Genomic DNA, 22452 nt, shown 5'->3' with positions numbered 1-22452 from the left:
TTAATGTAAAGACTCAATTTAACAAAAAAAATAAAAAAACCTAATTAAAAATTTTATAAAATTATAAAGAATAATAGAATAATTAAAAAAAAAAATATCTTCTATTCTATTACAGTAACATCAGCATATAGTCTTGCGACAACGAATTTTAATGAATCAAAATTAAACTCTTAAAATATTTATTCATGCATGCAAGTACGTATGCACAAAATCTTAGTATGTTTAAATAACATTACTTATTCTTTCTTTTATTTAAATTGAGTGAGACAGTGATAGTCAACCAAAGATTTAGCATAGAAAGAGAAAAAAGAAATTACATATTTAAAAATTCATTTGTTTGTTTTATTCAGATAAAACATATAAATTAAAATTGACCTAGCAGAATGCATGTGAAATTCTACATGTTAATTAGTGTGATGTTGCTCCTATAAACGTGATATATAGATTTCCAGCATTGACTCACTGTAACTACCGTTAGCACGAATCTTTCCTCTTTTTTCTGGTATTCCTTTCTCTGGTTAGCTTTTGGTTAACTAGTTGGTAAAACAACAGAAGAAATCCAATTCAAGCAGACGAAGCGGAAGTTTCAAAGGAAGCAATAATCAGTCACTATCGTTTTCATTTTCACTCAAGAACACACTTTTCTTCCCCATTTACAAAATACCCCCAGTTGTTTAGAAAAAGGTAACTACAACTGTATATCTCTCCCAATGCTGAGTATGTTTTTTCGATATATGAACTAGATTATTATATCATTGAATCTCATTTGTTTTCATTTGGATTAATCTTTTATTTGTGTTCATCGAAAAAAATGAGGTAACAGTAGACATGAGCTTTGCTTAGGATTTGAGACAAACTCACTTACAACTTTTTTTTTTACTTTTTTTGTTGGTGATTTTCAATCAGATTGAGGAATTAAGAATGGATATCAGAGAAATGAATAATAAAAAAGATCAACAAGTTGAGACTCGTTGGGTTCCCACTACTCCCATAAAACCCACTCTTCAAACAATGCCGATCTACGCACCAGAACAGGAAGATCAGCCCCAGATACCCACTCATGGTGATGGAGCAGTTGCATGTTCCAAATTCACAGGTTTTATGGAAAGGTCCTGTATTGGGTCAGTAAATGAAGGTAGAATGAAAAACATTGTTGGTGAAAATAGTGAAGCTTGTGCAAAGACAGTATCTGGTGATCTTCCTGGACTTGGTCATATGAGTTTTTCTCAACTTATAGCGACCATGCAAGAGAATGCAACATCAGCTAATTTGAATGCAACCCAATCAGGCAATGGATCGATGAATCCAGCTTTTTCTTCGTTGGATTCACAGATCAACTACAACAGAGCAGCCATGAATAACACCGGAAATCTTCAGGGTAAGTCAACATATTTTATTTACAATTGGTCCTGTTAAATTTAGTAGTTGCATTATAACACAATGTAAACTAATAATGATAATGACAACTAGATAGATTATTTAGTAGTTTATTAGTGTTTATTCTGTAGATTCTATGGTGAATACTTCTTTAGTTCTTTTTCTATTTATGTACGAAGTTAATTTTTATTTGCATGAGTACAGATGCATCCATATGAGTACAAATTTATTTGCATTTCTAGATACCTTATATTTTTTTTATCATCTTTTGTCACTACAGGCACATCGTCAGTTGGTTGCTCACAAATTGCATCATTGTCAATGAATATGGAAAAAAATAATCCTGCGGAAGAATTTGATGTTGCTTGCACACCAGTAAAGATGGATGCCATCCAGATAGAAAACACACCACAATCAAAACAAAAGAGAAGAAAGCACCGTCCCAAGGTCATTGTAGAAGGCAAGCCAAAACGAACTCGAAAGCTAGCTGAAGAAAAGAATGTTCAGCTCAAAGAAAATTCAACTGGCAAAAGAAAATACGTGAGAAGAAAAGGAATAAACAAGACCCCTACTACTCCAGCAGAAGAAACAATTAAAGACTTGACGCCAGACTCTACAAAAAAGTCTTGTAAAAAGACTTTATTTGATGGATTTACTGGCACTGAAAATGCAACAGCAGAAGGGACAGCAAGTTGTGACAAAGAAGCACAAGATCCGTCGCAAAGCAATCCTCCCGTAGCACAACCAATAGAAAAGACGATCAAGAAGAGGGGTCGGAAGAAGAAAACGCCCAACATGTCTTATCCAACAGAGACCACAGTAGAATTCAGTGAAGCATTAAGACGTGTACCTAACACAAGATCAAGAAGTAATAAGAAATCCAAAGAAGAAAGCTCTACAAGTGGAAATTTTTACATAGAATTACCCATCGGCACACAAGATCATAACACATCCGCTAAGAGGATGAGATATAGCAGAACAAATGCAACAAATAAGGTTAGTACTCCGACAGCACTTATAATCAAAATTATATACAGCACTTATAATCAAAATTATAACATTAATGCATTTGATTATAATCAAAATTGTTTCATTAATCAGGTATCATATGATCATGAGCGATCAACTGAAGATATCAAAACGTCAAGTATATTTTCTCCAGAAAGCACTTCGCAGGAGACAAAGCCCATTGTCAATTGCAGTTTTAAAGATAACAAAAACAAAAGAGATCAGACAACTGAAAATGCAGAGAGTCCAAATACGAGTGGCAGGAATATCATTGGGGTACATCATAATGATTTGTCTTTGTACAGAACGAAATCTAAAACAGCGAGTACTTCTGCCGCAACTAATCAAAATGAAGTAGAAATGATAATTTCTCCGCAAGATGCGCGCAGACTTGATTACGCATCCAGTTCTGACAACTCTGAATGTAATTCTGATTGCGACAAGTTTTACAAGTTCATCTCAATGGTGCGAAGTTGGGAAGCAGTGGACAAATCATTAGGTATTTCAATTGAATTATTGATTTGTGTCAACATTATATACATATAAAAAATATATTCTCACCAAAAAATTTTTGCATTGCAGATATTTCTGATGTAGATGCTATAACAACGCAATTTAAAAAATTGAAAATCAAAACACAAGAGGATGCAATAATAAGGTATAAACAAAAAAAACAAAAACAAAAGCAAAAGCGTCTTGATGGCGCCATCATTCCGTTTGAAGGCCAAGTTGTTCCTTTCAAGAAACAATATCCACGCGCTAGGGTTAACCTTGATGAAGAAACTAATAGAGTGTGGAAGCTTTTGATGTTGGATATAAACAGCCATGGAATTGATGGAGAAGATGAAGACAAGTCCAAATGGTGGGAAGAAGAGCGAAATGTATTTCGAGGGAGGGCAGACTCGTTTATTGCAAAAATGCATCGTGTACAAGGTATCAACCAATTATTCCCGAATAATTATCACTTATTCACTTATTCATAATAATATAAAATAAAAATTATTAATAAAATCATTAATATATTATTAGAACTTAGAAGAAAATAAACTGATTGCAAATTTACTTAGGGAAAATATTAAATTCAAACAACAATTAACATTAAAACCAAATTACATAACAAAAACAAGAACTTAAAGTTTACAAGAGCTTAGCATTAGTACACTAATTGCACTCATAACACTATTTATACGACTCATAATCAACAACAGGAGACAGACGCTTCTCTCGCTGGAAAGGATCAGTGGTGGATTCGGTGGTGGGGGTCTTCCTCACCCAAAATGTCTCAGACCATCTCTCAAGGTATGTATTCTGCAGTATCATTTGAAAGCAAGCTTTACCAGATGCCATAGTAACATTGTTTGTTCTTTTTCCTTTAACAGTTCTGCATTCATGGCCCTGGCGGCTCGATTCCCCAACAAATCACAAGTAAATGTTGGGGCGCCAGTAGAGATCTCAGAGGGGGATGCGCCGTTGAATCCATCCGTTCATGACGCCACTGAGCATTCTGGACACAAGATAACACAGTGGAGTGTCCCAGAAATGACTCAGAGAACGGGGTTTAATGATATGGTGGCATCCCGAAGCTCTGGGGTTTCCCAAACTGGCGAAGCTTCAAATGGGCAGAACGATGAGAAGATGGGATCCTGTTCGGGGGGCCACTCAGAAGTGGAGAAGAACACTTCTGTCAATATCACCCAGCAGGCAGAAAATTCAACCAAGGTTCAGGAAGAAGCTGACACAAAAAGAGATGAAGCAACTGAGAAGCTAACATCTGGGGACCTGAAGAATGGCAGCCCCAAAGAAAATACTCAGGTCCCCCTCAGAGCATCCACCTTCCCAACCCAGGAATCCGTCCTCAGCTCAGAAAATGAAAAGAGCATGCCTTGCTGCCCAGACAACGGAGCTGAAATGTCTCAAAGGTCTCACTCTCAAAGGATTGTGGCTCCAGCACAGGCAACTGCTGGTGCCCACAAAAGTGAAGCAAGCAATGAGGCCCGAGAGACAAGTTCAGCAAAAAAAGACAGCAAGGGCAAAGGAAAAGAGCAAAAGGACGAAATCAACTGGGATAGCTTGCGAACAGCCGCGCAAGCTATAGCAGGGAAGAGAGAGAAGACATGGAACACCATGGATTCTCTCGACTGGGATGCTGTGAGATGTGCAGATGTTAGCACAATCTCAGATGTGATCAAAGAAAGGGGCATGAACAACAGGCTCGCTGAACGCATTCAGGTACAGTTGAACTTCCACAAAATGAAATATCATTTTTTCCTTTCTGTTGAATTGCTTCTCATAATATGATTCACTGTGCAGCTCTTCCTGAATCGGCTGGTTGAAGATCACGGTGATATTGACCTAGAGTGGCTGAGAGACGTCGCCCCGGACAAAGCAAAGTAAGGCCAGCAGTAAATAAACTACTCTATAAAAAGAAAATACACCTACTGAACTAAAAGAAAATACATCATTCAAATGTTTTTTACCATATCTCCACTTTGTGGTTTAGAAACCACAAAGTGTGAGATGAATTACATATCAGCAAACATATGTGTATGATAAATATTCATTTCTCAATACAGGGAGTTTCTGCTCAGTATAAAGGGACTGGGACTGAAAAGTGTGGAGTGTGTGAGGCTCCTAACCCTGCACCACCTTGCCTTTCCTGTAAGTTCTATATATAGTTGTAAAATAGATAAATAAATGAATAAAAAAATAAATAAATGAATAAATAAATAAATGAAAAATAAATAAATAAATAAATGAAAAATAAATAAATAAATCTGAGTATCTAATGCTATGGCTATATTACAGGTGGATACCAATGTTGGAAGAATAGCAGTAAGACTTGGATGGGTACCGCTGCAGCCACTTCCTGAGACACTACAGTTGCATCTCCTGGAACTGTAAGTACCTACTTTGTAAATGATGTTAAGCATGATTAGCAAATTATTTAAGAAGTGCTAATGTAATTATCCTATGTAGGTACCCCATTTTGGAGACCGTACAAAAATATCTGTGGCCTCGTCTGTGCAAACTAGATCAAAAAACATTGTAAGGATTTCATTTCAATTTACTGCATCACATGAACAAAAAATGAATATATTGACTTATTTCTTTGGTCTTCTGTTAAATTATGATGCAGATACGAGCTACATTACCAGATGATTACATTTGGAAAGGTAATTGCATCATGTTGTGCATAAAGTTGGTGATCTTTTCTTATTTTTCTTTCCTTGATACTTAAAAGTCAGTGATCCTACCTACCAAAGCTTTGATGTGATACCAAGAAACACGAAAATGAATGCAGGTCTTCTGCACAAAACACAAACCAAATTGCAATGCATGTCCATTGAAAGGGGAGTGTAGACACTTTGCTAGTGCTTTTGCAAGGTATGTTCACAATATATTAAAAATTATTTGCAGAAAAAACGATTATGCAGGATCATATAAAACTTCTTTCTCATACATATGAACAATAAAAGTAGAAGTTATTTCAAGTTAAATTGTTGGCTATATAGATAACAAAATTGGGATTTCAAAGACAATATTAGGAAGTTCATATTAGCATAAATACTGTATTAAATACTGCATTATACTGGAAGCTGAAAATGATCTCTTACCACTCACAATCCAAAAACATGCATTTGATAGATCAATTGCATATAATCTATTTTGTATGCAGTGCAAGACTTGCCTTACCAGGGCCAGCGCAGACAAGTATAGTCAGTACCTCCGGAAACAATCCGACAGATCAGAATCCAACGGATCAAAATCCGATGGATCAGAACCCGATGGATCAGAATCCGGCGGTAAACATCGCTCAGTTGCACTTGCCCCTTCTTGAGAATCCAAACCAAGGAGCAGAAATTCTACAAGCAGAAGTTGCCAAACAGCTAAAATCAATATCTGAAAAGAATATCTGCCATCCTATTATTGAAGAGCCAACAACCCCAGAGGCAGAATGCTCACAAGTACCAATTCATGATATTGAGGATGCCTTCTGGGAGCCACGGGAAATTCCTCCCATCGACCTTGATCTAGAGGAGTTTACCCTGAATTTAAAAAATTATATGCAAGGAAATATGGAACTTCAAGAAGCGGAAATGTCAAGGGCATTGGTAGCTTTGACTCCAAAAGCTGCTAACATTCCTATGCCTAAGTTAAAGAATGTGAACCGATTACGGACAGAGCATTGCGTGTAAGTAAAATAACTAACTCTTCCACTAATTAACTTTAAACCGATAACATCAATGAGAGAGTTGCAACACATGCCATGTCCACCCCCCATAATGAGAGTGTTATAGCATTGTAACTAATTGTGTTCACTTTCATGCAGTTATGAACTCCCAGATACGCATCCTCTTCTGGAAGGGGTTAGATATTGCTGCATCTGTTCATCAAATTTATGTTTTAGTTTTTTTTCCTCTGTGCAACTTTCATTAACTGCTTTTTTGTTATAGTGGGACAAACGAGAGGCAGATGATCCAGGCAAATATCTTCTTGCTATATGGGCTCCAGGTAAACAAAATAGCAACTTCAACTTCGTTTCGGATTAATTTAAATAGGCTTATACATGGCACTATGCTGCACAATAAGGCAAGAAAATTTGCAGCATGTACAGTTTTCTGCTTTTCTTTTTTTAATTCAATTTGCCAAATACATCAATGATTACATAGGGGAGACAGCAAATTCTATACAACCACCTGAAAGAAAATGCAGCTATCAAGAAAGTGGCCAACTCTGTAATGAGAAAGAATGCCTTTCCTGCAACAGTGTTCGGGAAGCAGATTCGCAAACAGTTAGAGGGACAATCCTGGTATAAATGCTTGCCAAATTAATGATTTTAACATGTTTCTTAGTTACTATCTATTATATAGGAAGGAGAAATTTGCAAAATATAAAATGTACTCACTTGAATTGATGATGAATATATACAGATACCGTGTCGAACAGCTATGCGAGGAAGATTTCCGCTAAATGGCACCTATTTCCAAGTCAATGAGGTAAAATAGTGTGTAATCATATATTGCAATTATTCTTTGCAATTTCAGCATTAATAAGATGAAGTTTTTAATGCAGGTATTTGCTGACCATGAATCGAGTAAAAATCCAATCAGCGTTCCGCGAAGTTGGATCTGGAACCTGAACAGGCGAACAGTATATTTTGGAACCTCTGTAACATCAATATTTAAAGGTGGAGACATCAAATTTATATAGATAGATATATCAAGCAATAAATAAATAAATGTAAATTGAAGTTGAGTTTATGATTTTTGTTCATCAGGTTTAACAACGCCTGAAATTCAACAATGCTTCTGGAGAGGTAAGATTCAGTTCCCAAAATGTATCCTGCTTTGCATAATTCAATAATCTCTCGACCTGCTTTATTTATTAGTTTGAAATGAAATGATGAAGTTCTTCCCTAATAGGAATAACACATAATAATTAAATAAGAAAAAAAGCATGCATCAGATATACAACCTATCCTCTCTAAACAGATAGTGGAAAATTGCTTTGCAGGGTATGTCTGTGTGCGGGGATTTGATAGAGCAACTCGAGCACCGCGTCCTCTAAAAGCGAGACTGCATTTCCCAGCAAGCAAGATGGAGAAGGCCACAGGGACTACAAGGAAAAAGTCGACTGCCACAAAATCAGAAGGGGCAAAAACAAACCCAGAACAACCAGAAGTGGTTTCTGGGAGCCAAAGTCTTCAGGAGGGGGGAAAACCCAAAGAAAATCCATCCTTGTTCATGTCATAATTATCTTGTTCTGTAAAATTTATCTTGTTCTGTAAAATATATGTACCAACAGTGACAATTTTCTTTGTTTAAAATGAACTTTAACATGTTCCTGTCATACTCAGAGTGAGCAATTTTTTCTTTAAACAAAAACAAGAAAAAAAATTAGGACCAATAATGAGTCAATGGTAGTACCTAGGCTCTATACTTGAAGGGAGAATGTGAGCCGGGTGATGCCAAAGCAGAGAAACGGGAGCTGAGGATTCTCCTCCCAACTCCTGCAAAGACAGGCTTAGAAATATTCGAATTTGAATTTTATGCTTTTCGCTTTCATTTTAGCATTCAACAACCAAATTTTCAATCCTCAGCGTTCTATTACAATCACTTCTTGAGTGAGAGATAATTACAAAACAAATATATGCATACCTGATGGACTATCTGTTAACTCCAAAGTCTAATAATTTACCAGTTCTAATGGCAACTTCTGGAATTGGACTCTATGCTTTCTTACATTAGCAGAAAAAACATGCAATTCAAATGGAAAAGAAAAGGGGCTAACAAATTACAGCAAACGGGGAACGAAAACTTCAATTCAATCGATCTTAATCTCTATACTAGTTCACAATACCAAACTCTTAGTTCCAATAGGAACTAAAACATTCCCACACTAACCAAAAGAATTATTTTATGTATACGCATACACATGTATCTCAACACCAAAAAAATACATATGTATACATACATATGTATATTCATGTATATGTCCCTGTGGCCAAAACTGGTCAGCTAGGGTGCCGGCCCAGGAGGGTTGGCCAGGATATATATTGACTTATGCCATTGAATAACTTCATATACAGATGAATTTCATAAATCCAACTATTGAATTTCAAACTTTCATGTATGTGTATAATTTCTTATGAGATGAATTTCATCAATCCAACATTGAATTTGAACCTCTTGCGCAAGTATGTGTACCATCAATATTTAGCTAATTACACTAACATGAAAGAACAGAAAATTCAATCCAAACCATTAAAAACTATAATATAAACAGTGCTATTCAAGCATCAAAAGCAAATAACAGTGGGATAGTCATCAAATGAGTTCTCAGGCCATTGAAGAAAGTAACAGTGCGATTCAAGCATTGAACTAGAAACAGAGAGAGTACAGACTACAGTGTTAGGAGATAGATTTGCGGAGCTTACCTTTCAGATCTGATCTAAACGCGCATGAACAAAGCGAATCAAAATCGAAACCCCGAAATCTTCATCATATATCAATATCAATAGCACTATAGCAGCGTAAGAGAAAAATTTTGAGATCTAGAGAGTGATAGAGTCGCATTGTATGGCTTGCGTTTCGCAAATCGTAGCATGTTGGCGCCATACCGCCATTTTCATATGCTTTTCGTGCTCCCTCCAACTCTTTGCGGCAAATTATTGGGCTTTTTCTTACTCTTTGGGCTTTAAAATAAAGCTCAGGCCCAATGGTTTGTTATCTTGGAAGAGGCACAATTTTCGCGTCCAAATTTTTCTGAATTTGGAAACACTATGAGTAGCCTTAGGGCCTCCAGTGTACAAAAAAAACAAGATGACCATGACCAAATATCAAGCAACCCCATTGACAAAAAAAATTGGCCATGAGATATATTTTGAATTAAATTCAATTTTTATATTTCTTGAATTATTGTACAAAAGGTACTTCCCTCTGTGCAAATAAAAGGGGGAAAAAAAACCTTATTTATACATCACTTTGTAAAGTTAATTCTATAGTAAAGAGAAACATATTTTTGGTGTAATCATTACCGAAGTGCACAAACATATGAATAAATATTTTACGTTTTTATTGTAAAATATTGGCTTTTTTTGTTGCACAAGGCCCTTTAAATAGTACTCATAAACAATCCCAAAAGAAAAAACTTGGAGTATGATCATATATATATAGCTCGTTGAGTGGAATTAATAAGGTTGATAGAGAAACTAACTTGAGTTGGTCGAGTGATTAGTTCATTCGTTCATTTAAGTAAATGTTGGATGTTTAAATATTGTCTTGTACATGTAGCAATCCATTGATCATTGATAATAAATCCTTAAATAGAACTTAGAACTGTGACGAATTAATTGACTTGACGGATTGAAAGATACCATAAAAAAACAGTAAAAAAAAAAGAATTTGACGTGTTTGAATGAGGTGGTTTTCGGATTGAAATGATGAGAGTAATACCTGTAAAAACACTTCAACACTTAAATTTAAGAAATCAAAGAAGTACTAAGTTTAGGGTTGGAATTTCATACCAGAAAAGGTACAAACTCCCCATTATGTAGCATGAGTCATGGTGAATTAGAAAATGATCTCCTCTTTGTTAGAGATCAAATCTTTTCTTTTCTGGAAGATCCTTGAGGCACTAGAGGAATTCATTTGGGCCAGACCTCGAATACCCTCAAGTCGTTGTCTATAGGCCTTATCTTGGATTATTGAACCAGATCGATGCAGGGTCCAAAGCGATTGGGCCGGCCCACTCCGTAACATCATTATAAGTGGTTTAAGAAATAAAAATTTCAAGTCCAAAAAAAAAAGTAGTTTAGTAAATTATGATTTTTGGTTTGCATTTTATCTTTTTATTTTTATTTGTAATTTTTTATTTTGTAAAAAATAAAAACGGAAAATAAAATGTAAGTACTTTTATAATTTTTTTATAAAATACTAAAAAAAATTGAAAAGTGAGAAAAAATGCACACACAATTTGCTACTCGGTACTTGTTTTTCGTTATGGTCCCGCACCTTAGGTCTAATCTCACTTTTCTTGTTTCATGGGTTTTATTAAATTATTATTAAGTGTAACCCCAATTTGACTTAAAATAATCACAATAAAGACAAAGAATTAAGAGAGTAATCACTTCCATGACGGGTACAGCTTGAAGATTCATCGAACACTACCCTCTTTCTGTTCTTATAATAATCTACGAGCTTATAAAATTCATATAATATAATCCATGTTCGTGTGACTTTGGAAAGATACACCTTCGTTTTCTTAATTGGGGATAAATGGATTACTATAATTGATTACTATATAGCTCATAACACTTAACAATCCTACAATCTAAAATCAAAAGGCTGTGATGTAAGCGTCTCCCTTTCCTATTCAATCATACAATAATTCCCAACTTGTATTATATTCTCTCTCTCTCTTTTTTTTTTTTTTTACTTTTATCTGTTACCTTAGTTTCTTATATAATAACTAAAGTTTAAAATAGTATTGTGAAGATGGTACTATCTCTAATAAGGAATTCATTCTAATTCTTATTTATGGCCCACGTATCATAAAAAGTAATTTTACATCAATTTTTGCATCATAAATAGTAAATAGGAACTCTAAGCATCTCTTTCTTTTTTATTAGAAGGAACTAATTTTAATCTATGTTGTGATAGATCCCATTTAATTAATTAATTAAAATAATTAAAATTAATTTAATTTTTTTAATAATATTATTTAAACTTATAAATTCAAAAATAATTCACCATTAAAAGATATTAATATTAAAAAATTAATATATAACAATAATACACAATATATAATTCGAGATTACACTAATTTGTAAAATTACTTAATACAAAGAAAAATATAATTAAGTTCTATAGTTGATAAAAATAAACAACCCAACCAAAAATTATTTTATAAGGTTTAAAAATTAAATTATTTTTTTATGTAAACAAATTTAATTAATTATAATTTAATATAATAATATAAATAATATTCAATATTTATTATGATATAAATAATTAATATAAATTATTAATTAAATAAAAATAAAATTATTTAATTATATTAATTATTATTTAAATAATTAATATAAATTATTAATTAAATAAAAATATAATTATTTAATTAATTAATATTTTATATAATTATTTTATTTTTATAATAACTTGTCATTGACAAGTTATTATTGGTTATCATAAGTTTCCATTTAGAGGAATTCTCTTCTTTCGAAAACCGTGCAAGAACCCTTCTTTTCTTCTTTCCAACCGTTGGTTTCTCTATTTGTCAGAAAAAATGTTATTAGAACTGGAGCGTTGGAGTTACTCTAAGAGGTTGAGGTTGAGAAGAGTTATGAGCTAAGCGAGCAAGATGGTCTCTAATAAAAAATGATAGGGTGTATATCTGCAAAAACAATTCGACATCGAAATTAAAAGAGTAAAAAAAATACTAAATTTAGGGTTAACGTATCATAAGCTTCCCATTAAATAGTAAGCTCTTAGATGACTCAAGAGTAATCTCGCCATGTAATTGAATCAAATATTTTCCTATTTAGAGAATTCTTGACTTCGCTCCTGATAAATCTTTGTTAGGTCATGGTTTGAATATTGCCAAGTTATTATCCTAAGCTTGGCATGATTAGGCCGAGTTTTTATCCTTATTGGTTTGGTTGGTCAACCTGTAACATATACTAGTAATAATTCTTAGTAATTAGTAACTAAAGAGAAAATTAAGTTTGATTGATCTAGCTTATTCGTTTACTTAAGTAAATGTCAGATATTCGAATTTCGTCTTGTGCATATAAGTTATCGTAGACCAACGACAAACATTTAAATAAAGTAAAATTCGCGACGGATTAATCTTTTGTTTATCAAATCGGGAGATACTATATGCAACAAGAAAAAACAAAGAGAATAATATAGTATTTCATATATTAATGATATAGTTGATGTTTTAATAATTAATTTTGCCAAAAAAAAAAACAAATATTATATAAAAAATTAAAGTGACAAACAAAAAAGAAATTCAGTTTATTTAAAAATAGTCATTTTAGTGAATATTATAATTTTTTGCGACATTGTTAATGAAAAAAATGGTAGGATCAATTTGAAAATTTTTAATAGATAATTCACACATATTATTAATGTAAAAGATATTTTAACTAAATATTTAATCATACATTATCATATCAATGCAAATATGATGCTCAATCACTAATTAAAAAGGCTTTTTCTTAATGAATAAACAGTAGCACATACATAGTTGTCGAGTTAGGTCCCCCCTTCCCTTATTAAACTCAAATATTACTTTTTTCTTTTTTCATAAAGATAGTAAAAGTTACTATTGGTGAGGGTCGGCTTCTTATGCTTATGACCATTCAATGGTTCTATTTAATGTGCCATAACAATAAGAAGCATGGTGGGATCTTTTTAACTTGTCAATTTGATGAGAATATTGACTCATTGGAGATTTATTTGGCCAACCATAATAGTAATATCAAAGTCAAATCAAATAGTAATATTAATATCAATAATTGATTAGCTAATTTCACTTTTAAAAAGCTCTTTAAGAAAATTAGCTAAAGGGAAATATTATTACTACTTAACTATAAAATATTGTCCTAATTCTTCATCTAAATCATGAGAACAATTAAATGAAATAAAATAGTGTGAATTATTTATCAAATATTTAGATCTTATTTAGATAAACAACTTAAATAATTTCTTTTGAAAAAAGAGTTTAAAATATAAGGACTTTTATTAATAGCAACTTATAAATAAGTTAGTTTATGTTTGAATTTTTAGTTATAGAAGTATTTATTTTAAAGTTGTAGCGTTTAGATAAATAACTCAAAAAATACAAAAAAAAATTCACGGAAAAATGAATATTAAAACAACAATAATAACAAATACTTTTCAATATTAAATGTTGATTTTCTATAACCTAATTACTAAGATTACAATTGTTTAGGTAATTAATTATTTATTTGCTCTCTTATTAGTTCCACTTTTTAGGTAGAAACGGGTTCTTCTATTTCATCTTCACTTATAACCATGTTCTTGTATGTGGTAAATAGTAATAAAAATTTAATTTACAATAATTTTGATGGCAATGCCAAAACAATGATTGTGTAGTTAGTGTTTGTTGTTTTATTGTGTATGATATGGTAGATAAAAATAAAAAATAAATGTGAAATGTGTGTCCATGTATATTTTGTTGCTGTTTTTTATTTTTTTCACTTCTATTAGAATTTCTTCCTCTTTTATTGGGGTCAATAACTTGCTATAACTAACTATAAAAATAATAGCAGCTATGTAAAAATAAAATCACATGAAAAAAATAAAATTAAAAGTGAGATTTTATACCACACACAATATTAAATACAAATTTAATAATAAAAATATAGTGATAAAATAATAAAAAAAAACGGGAAAGAATATATACAATAGGTGATTCAAATAGAACATTGTTTTAAAATGGTGGTGGAGGGTTAATATTTTCAGCAGATAAATTATTACGTGAAAATAATGGAAGAAGGTCAATGCTTCTAACAGATGGAACCTTGGATGAAAATAGTGGTGAGGGCCAGTATTTACAGTATTTTTTTGTACAACTAAGAATGAAAGTAAATTTTTTTTTTGTTTTGAGGTCTTTTTTACGAAAATGATAGAATGACTTATCGAAGAGGATAAGTCATATATTTTTACTTCTTCAAAAAACTGTGAATTAACTTTTTGAAAAGTTAATTTTTTTTTAAATAGTGCCAAACACGCGTACTATAACTTTTTCATAATTCAAAAGTCAAAAGTAGTTAAATTCTATCAAGTGTTTGTTCTTTGGGTCTATAAAAGATGTTTGTTTTGTATTTTTATTTTTATAATTTTGTAAAAAAATAAAATGATGTTTTATGTTTTTATTCGTTATTTTTTATTTTTCTTTGTCAAATTTAAAATATAAATAAATAAATAAAAATGTAATTGTAAATCAAATATACTCTATTTTTTTTAAGCAAACTTATAGATGATAAAATAAATGCATATAGGAATTCACATAATAGACGACTTCTAAATTAATTATCTTATAGGGTTTCTTTCAGTTTCATGTTCGTCACTATTTGTGTATTTTAGTTATTTTAACTTTTTATATATTTTAAAAATTCATGCTTGAACTAAGGATAATAAGTGCATTTGGAATATGTTATAAGGTGAAACAATACGCATAGTTGTAAGATTTGAATTGGTCTCCAATTTTAATCATAAAGCCAATGACTGGATCGTTGTCTACCATTCTAACAACAAAATCAAATCATAAAAAGAAAAAATAAAATATTTCATTGTATGGTTAAAGTATCGCATTTGCTTTTTGAGTTTAAAGTATTTCATTAATTTTTATAAAGGTAAAATATATCTTTTATTTTTAATATTTTAAAAAAAATTAAAAAAAATCTTTTTAACGTTTAATTATTTGATTCAATTTTATTTTTAATGTTTAAAATACAGTTCAATTTTATTTTTTACATTAATTTTTTGAATCAAATTAAATATTAAGAATATTTAGGCCTACCAAATAGGTGTGCTCATTCATATATTATTAATAAAAAACAACTATTTTTATTTATAAATATTTCAAATATTAAAAAAATTATCCATACAAAAACAAAATTAATGTTATATTCATGATAGATAAATTTTATGTAATAAAAATACCTAAAATTTATATTTTTGTTGATATTTTAAAAATGTTAAGTAAATTTTAAAATTATTTTTAGATTTAATTATGTTGTTGGTCTCTATAGTTTTACTAAATTTTTAATTAGATTTCTATATTTTTTGTCTTTCAATTGGATATGTACATTACTTTTAATTTTGTAATTACGTCCTTTTCATGTTAAAAATGTTAAAATTAACATAATATTTTTATTAAAATATATACGGACAATACGGTCAAAGATTTAATTAAAATTTTAAATATAAATACTTTTAATTTGCGAAAAAATATTCAGTTAACTCTAATATTTTTTTACACTAGGAAAGACTTAATTATAAAATTAAAGCAGGTAAGAACCCAATTAAAAAGAAAAAAGTATAAAAACTTAATTAAAAATTTAATGAAACTATAAAGACAAATAGAATAATTAAACTTTGTTTTTACGGTTCATCTTCAACTTTAGACGTCAACATTTTTTTTAAATTTTAAATTTTTAGATTTTTTATTATTATCATTTTTTCTCTTTTCTATCATTTCTTCACCTCCACCATTACTACTATCACTACTACCATTATTTGTATACCAAAAAATAGAAAAAGAGAAAGCGAAAAAAAAAGTCAATGGAAGAAATAGAAATAACAAAAACTAGTGAGCACGATACGTGCTAATAGTGCACTGAAAAAAAAATAGAAAAAGGATAAAAAAAGAAAAAGAAGTTTGACAATTTTTTCAACAATCTATTACTGAAACAAAAATAGGGATTAAAAATAAGAGAAATAAAGATGTATATCTTAGTTAAAAATTAGAAACGCAAAAATAAAAGAACACAGATAATTGTAAAAGAATTTCAATAAAAAGTCTACGAAGCAACATAAAAAATTAAAATAAAAAAATTAAGAGGTGGATATTACATAGTTTTACTTACTTGTGCCGAAGAATAATAAGATAGAAAAAAAAAAGTGAAGGAGAAGAAAAATGATAATGGTGGTGGTCTGTTGGAATAGCAAAAAAAAAAAAAAAATGATGATTGTAAAAGATTGTGAAAGTCTGGTGTTAAAGATGAATGGTAAGGATAATTAAAAATTTTGCTTAATTTTTGTTAAGAAGTCAATAAAATACAAGTTTGGGGTGTTTTTGTCACACGAATAATTTTTTATATGTGTAACATAAATTTTGTTATTTATATGTAGTTTTGTAAATATTTTAAACATTTATGGGTAAAAATGATTGTTTTTTTATTATTAATGGTTCCTAAACAATTAAATTTGACTTTTGAGATTAATTTGAGTTGGTAATTAGTTCACTTATTTATTTAAATAAATGTTAAAAATTTGAATAATGTCTTGTGTACATAATAATTTAGCATGTATTTGGTTGATAGGTGTGTCTCCTCAAGATACATATAGAGTGATACACACATTTATCATTCGGTTAATGAGACAAAATTTTAATAGATACGAAAAGACATAAAGATACACAAAGACACAAAATTTATGTATAACAAAATAAGGGGTGGAACACTAATCTTAAGGCATAGATACAATATTTTTAACATCATTTTTTTAATTATAACCTTATTTTTATTCCCAACGTTTGAGTTAAGTCATATTTGTATCTCTAACGTTTAAATCGTCATATTTATATCCCTAACATTTATAAAAGTGATTCAATGTTATCCTACTATCAATTATACTAACAAATCAGATTATATTTTTTAATTATTCTCACTTGAATGTATTAATTCTCAATTAGGTCTCACTTGGATGTGTTCGATTTTAATATTATACCAACTATTTGTGTTTAGATTCAATTATGTCTCTAAAAAAGTGAATTATGTAAATTTTATAGGAATTAGTTTCAACTTTTGATGAGCTATTTTTCGGAATGGATCATCGATCCTATCCCAGACATTTATATTCTAACTTCAAGAAGAGATTTTTAAAATTCAAACTAAAGCGTTCAAGATGTGTAATTCACGGCAGAATAACATTGAATCACTTTTACAAACGTTAGGAATACAAACATGACGATTTAAATGTTAGGGACACAAATAAGATTTACCCCCAATCGTTGAGGACAAAAACGATACTTTACTCTAAATTTATAAATCCAAAACTATTCTTTAGACTATTCTTCAATTCTTTTTCTTTCCTCTCCTTTTCTCCCTCTCATTCATAAAACATTGTCGGTTTAACTTCTCCTCTTTTTTACTTGCTACTCAAGCCATCACTGCCTCTCTTCCCTCTGTGCCGTTAGTCCACTGTTTCTCTTCCCTTCCTGCCTACTCCCATCTCTCTTTCTTTGTTTTTTCACCCAAATCACTACTATTACTCTTTCTTTCATGTTAATAGACCACCATTGCTTCTCCTCCATTTCTTTCACCCAAGCCACCGTTGTCACTCCTTATTCTTTTCTTTCTTCTTCTTTCGTCTCTTTTTTTTCCTCTTCATAATTATCTCTCTGTTGCTGTCACTTTTTGTTGTGGTTTTCTCTGTTTTACATCTCATTGATGTGTTTTCAGATCAGCGCACCGTTCATTCTTTTTATTTCTCAATCTGTCTCCGCCTACTCTTTTATTTATATATATGTTTTTCTTCTCTTTTTTTTTTCGTCACCATCTTCATTCATTTCTGTTCTTCTTTTGTGTCTTCTAGTTCTTTTTTGTATATTTTAATTTTTTATTTATTTAGATTTTGATTTTATTTTGTTAAAATAATTTTGTATTGATTTTGTTGGATAGGACTTTTTTTTTCGATGATATTTGTTTGATTAAATTTGTTATTTAGTTTAGACTGTTAATGGTTTGGTTGAAAACTTGAGATAATGGCGATAATAGTTTGTAATAAAAGTAATAATGACATTGTGATTTGTATGTTCTGTCTTGTGCTTGTATATCAAATAAGTTAAAAAATTTGTATCTTTTGTTATGTCTATGTCTTTAGTATTTATGTCTCTATGTCTATATTTTAAGGGATATACAAAACAAACACAGTCTTATTGGCCAGCGATAAAATTTTAAAGAGAAATGCCAGAAAGCTATCATAATTTATTAGTTTCGACCATTATTTAGTATCAATGTTTAAAAATATGGGACAACATATGTTGTTAGATTATTAGACTAAAAAAATTAGACCAAAGAAATTGAGTTGTGTAAGTTTAGTAAAGCTAATTATAAAAAAGAAAAAAAAGTAAATAATGAAAGAAGAAAAATACTCCTACTTAATAGCCATCAAACTTTGATGGTGGAGAGAGAAAGAATAGTAACCTCATGTTACGGGTGATTTATGTAATAGAGGTTCGTTTATAAATTGAAAATATTTTCATTTTGTTTTCAATCAAGTCATCCAACAAGAATAATAGTAACATTGAGTTACATATAGAGTTTTATTTCTTTGAGAGATTTTTTTTCTATATATAGATGGAGGTATATTCTTCTTTTATCAAGAGAGAGTGTTATGGTAATTTCCTTGTGATAGAAAGAAATTGTAATTCTCAAAGAAAGTTATTCAATTATTTTCATATTTTATACAAATATCTAATTTTGTCTCTATATTTTGCTGTGTCATTTGTATGGTACCTAACAATGGTATCAGAGCCAAAGGTTGCTGATTAATATTTTTTGCTGCGAGTTACCGTCTAAAAAAATGGTAGCAAAGTATGAAATTTCAAAATTTAGTGGAAGTAATTTTTTCATATGAAAATTGAAGATAAAAGCCATTATGAGTAAAGATAATTGCGTGATAGCAATTGAAGGTAGACCCACTGAAATTACAGATGAAAAATGGAAGGAGACGAACAACAATGCTGTTGCAAACTTACACTTGGCACTAGCTGACTCAGTTTTATCAAGTGTAGTAGAGGAAAAAATAGCAAAGGGAATTTAGGATGCTCTCACCAAATTATATGAAGTCAAGTCACTTCACAACAAAATATTCTTGAAGAGAAGACTTTATACTCTTTGAATAAGTGAGTCCACATCGGCAACAGATCACATCAATAATCTAAATCGTTATTTTTCCAACTCTCGTAGTTGGAATATACCATAGCAGAAAATAAACGTGCAGAGCTCTTACTTCAAAGTCTACCAGATTCATATAATCAACTCATCATTAACTTAACTAATAATATTTTGATAGACTATCTTTCTTTTGATGATATGGCTTCTACGATTCTTGAAGAAGAATCCAGGGGCAAGAATAAGGAAGATAGATTAGAGAGCTCAAAACAAGCAGAGGTATTGTTGATGACGAGAGGAAGATCAATGGAGCGTGGTTCCAATGGGAGCCAAAGTAGACCATAGTCACAAGGAAAGAAGCAATTCAAATGCTACAATTATGACAAAAGAGAGCACTTCAATAAAGATTGTCAGAATAAGAAGAGTATAGAGAAGGTTTCAGAATGATCAAGTTATCAAAGATGTGTTGTGAGTACCTCTGATGATGGAGAAATCCTATATGGCGAAGCAACAATTGGTTCTAAAAGCAGCAAACAGTTCACAAATGTCTGGATTATTGATTCAGGAGTAACCTGGCACATGACTCCTCATCATGATTGGTTTTGTACTTATGAACCTATCTTAGAAGGACCTATGTTTATGAAAAACAATTATGCCTTAGAAATTGTTGGAATAGGTATTGTCAAAATAAGAATGTTTGATGGTTTTATTCGTTCACTTTAAGGGATAAGACATGTGAAGGGCTTGAAGAAGAATTTGTTGTCGATTGGACAACTGGATGAACTTGGTTGCAAGACCCATATTGAAGGTAGGATCTTGAAAGTTGTTAAAGGTGCTCTTGTGGTAATAAAAGCATAAAAGATTGCCGCAAATCTATACATGCTTATGGGAGATACTTTGCAAGAGGTAGAGGCATCGGTTACTTTAGCAAGCCAATAAGAAATGATGATGATATGGCATTGTAAACTGGGCCACGTGTCAGAATGAGGCTTGAAGATTCTCGTAGAACGTAATTTCATTCCCCTGATCAAATCGGTAAACTTACCGTTTTGTAAGTACTACATTACAAGCAAGCAACATAGATTGAAGTTTGGTAGATCAACTGCTCGGAGCAAACATATATTGGAGTTGATTCATTCTAATGTGTGAGAATCACCAGAGATGTACATAGGAGAAGCATAATATCTTGTATCATTTATTGATGATTACTCTAGGAGGCTATGGGTGTACCCGATCAAGAAGAAGTCCGACAATTTGCGATGTTCAAAGAGTTCAAAGCAAAGTTAAAGCTTGAATCTGGAAATAAGATCAAGTGTTTAAGGACAGATAATGGAGAGGAATATGTCGGTGGTGATTTTCAAATATTTTGCAAGCAAGCAGGTATTCAACGGCAATTTACAATTGCATATATGCCTCAGCAAAATGGTGTAGCAGAGCGAATGAATATGACTCTCCTAGAAAGAACACGAGTTATGTTGCAAACTGCAGGTTTAGCCAAATCTTTTCGTGTAGAAGCTGTTAAAACTACCTGTTACGTGATAAATCGGTCACCATCAACTACAATTGGATTGAAGACACCAATGGAGATGTGGTAAAGTAAGTCACCTAATTATTCTTCTTTACATATATTTGGTTGTCCTGTATACGTGATGTACAATTTTCAGAAAAGAACAAAGTTGGACCCAAAGTCTAGAAAATGTATATTCTTGGGTTATGTTGACGGAGTTTAAGGGTATCGTTTGTGGAATCCAACTATCCGCAAGGTAGTTGTCAGTAGAGATGTGATATTTGCAGAAAATGAATTACAGATAGAACAAGAAAATGACAACATTATTGAAGAAATAACCACTGTTCAAATATATGAAAAATGTAGAGAAGGTAATCTTTCTGAAGCGGAATCACATCACGAAGAACAAGAAGCAGAGGCCAATGACATAGAAGTTCATTGATCTACTCGACAAAGAAGAACACCATCATGGCACTCAAATTATGTTTTGACAAACCATGATGCATATTGTCTTCTGATAGAAGATGGAAAGCCAACAACTTTATGGAGGCTATGCGCAATCCAGAGGCTTCTACGTAGATGACAACAATGCAAGAAGAAATTGAAGCATTACATGGGAACCATGCCTGAAAACTTGTTGAACTTCCAGCAGGTCGGAAAGCCATTGGTAAGAAATGAGTTTACAAGATCAAACGAGATACTAATGATTAGGTGGAACGATATTGTGCAAGATTGGTTGTCAAGGGATATGCTCAGAAAGAAGGTGATGACTTAAATGAAATATTTTCTCCAGTGGTGAGACTAACTACTATTAGAGTAGTTTTGGTTATGTATGCTATATTTTATTTACATATAGCGCAATTAGATGTAAAAATTACTTTTTTTTTTCATAGAGAACTTGAATATATATATATATATATATATATATATATATATATATATGCTCCAATCAGAAGGTTTTGAAGAACAAGAAAAAGATAACTAAATTTCTGTACGGTCTAAAGCATGCGCCAAAGTGTTGGTGCATGAGATTTGATTCTTTCATTATTAGCCTTGGATATAACAGACTTAGTTCATATCATTGTACCTGTTACACAAAGTCTGGTGATAATGATTTCATCATTCTGCTGTTGTATGTGGATGACATGTTGATGGTAGGTCCCAACAAAAATCAAATCCAAGAATTGAAGGTATAATTGGCTAGGGAGTTTGATATGAATAACTTGGGACCAGCAAACAAGATTTTAAGGATGCAAATCCACCGAGACAAAAGGGATAGGAAGATTTGGCTATCGCAAAAGAATTATTTGAAGAAGATCTTACAACGCTTTAATATGCAATAATGTAAACCAATTTCAGTCCCACTTCCTATGAATTTTAAATTATCCTCAAGTATGTGCCCTAGTAA

At 31.3% G+C, this 22452-nt stretch overlaps 1 protein-coding gene across 1 annotated transcript; it reads left to right on the top strand.

Moving 5' to 3' along the window:
* Positions 1-324: 324 nt before the first annotated feature.
* LOC112728877 (DNA glycosylase/AP lyase ROS1-like) lies at positions 325-8235 on the top strand. The gene is made up of 21 exons (XM_025779203.2): positions 325-684; positions 907-1378; positions 1658-2373; positions 2479-2884; positions 2968-3318; positions 3594-3684; positions 3765-4614; positions 4696-4775; positions 4959-5043; positions 5191-5282; positions 5362-5430; positions 5522-5558; positions 5687-5769; positions 6062-6577; positions 6716-6752; positions 6840-6897; positions 7056-7195; positions 7317-7382; positions 7459-7573; positions 7664-7702; positions 7900-8235. Exons 2-21 carry the CDS (start codon positions 922-924, stop codon positions 8136-8138), a joined length of 4527 nt encoding a protein of 1508 aa, XP_025634988.1. The 5' UTR covers positions 325-684; positions 907-921; the 3' UTR covers positions 8139-8235.
* Positions 8236-22452: the final 14217 nt, after the last annotated feature.

The sequence above is a fragment of the Arachis hypogaea genome, chromosome 12 (assembly GCF_003086295.3).
Source record: "Arachis hypogaea cultivar Tifrunner chromosome 12, arahy.Tifrunner.gnm2.J5K5, whole genome shotgun sequence".
Classification (NCBI taxonomy): domain Eukaryota; kingdom Viridiplantae; phylum Streptophyta; class Magnoliopsida; order Fabales; family Fabaceae; genus Arachis; species Arachis hypogaea.
Note: the sequence above shows the minus strand (reverse complement) of the source record. Positions and strands in the feature narration are given on the sequence as shown.

Bases quoted from the DNA above. Each gene is read 5' to 3' on its own strand.
- LOC112728877 (XM_025779203.2), top strand. From the start codon at position 922: ATGGATATCAGAGAAATGAATAATAAAAAAGATCAACAAGTTGAGACT. The intron at 3,319-3,593 runs GTATCAACCAAT...AATCAACAACAG, and splicing joins AAAAATGCATCGTGTACAAG to GAGACAGACGCTTCTCTCGC. The intron at 6,898-7,055 runs GTAAACAAAATA...ATGATTACATAG, and splicing joins TCTTGCTATATGGGCTCCAG to GGGAGACAGCAAATTCTATA.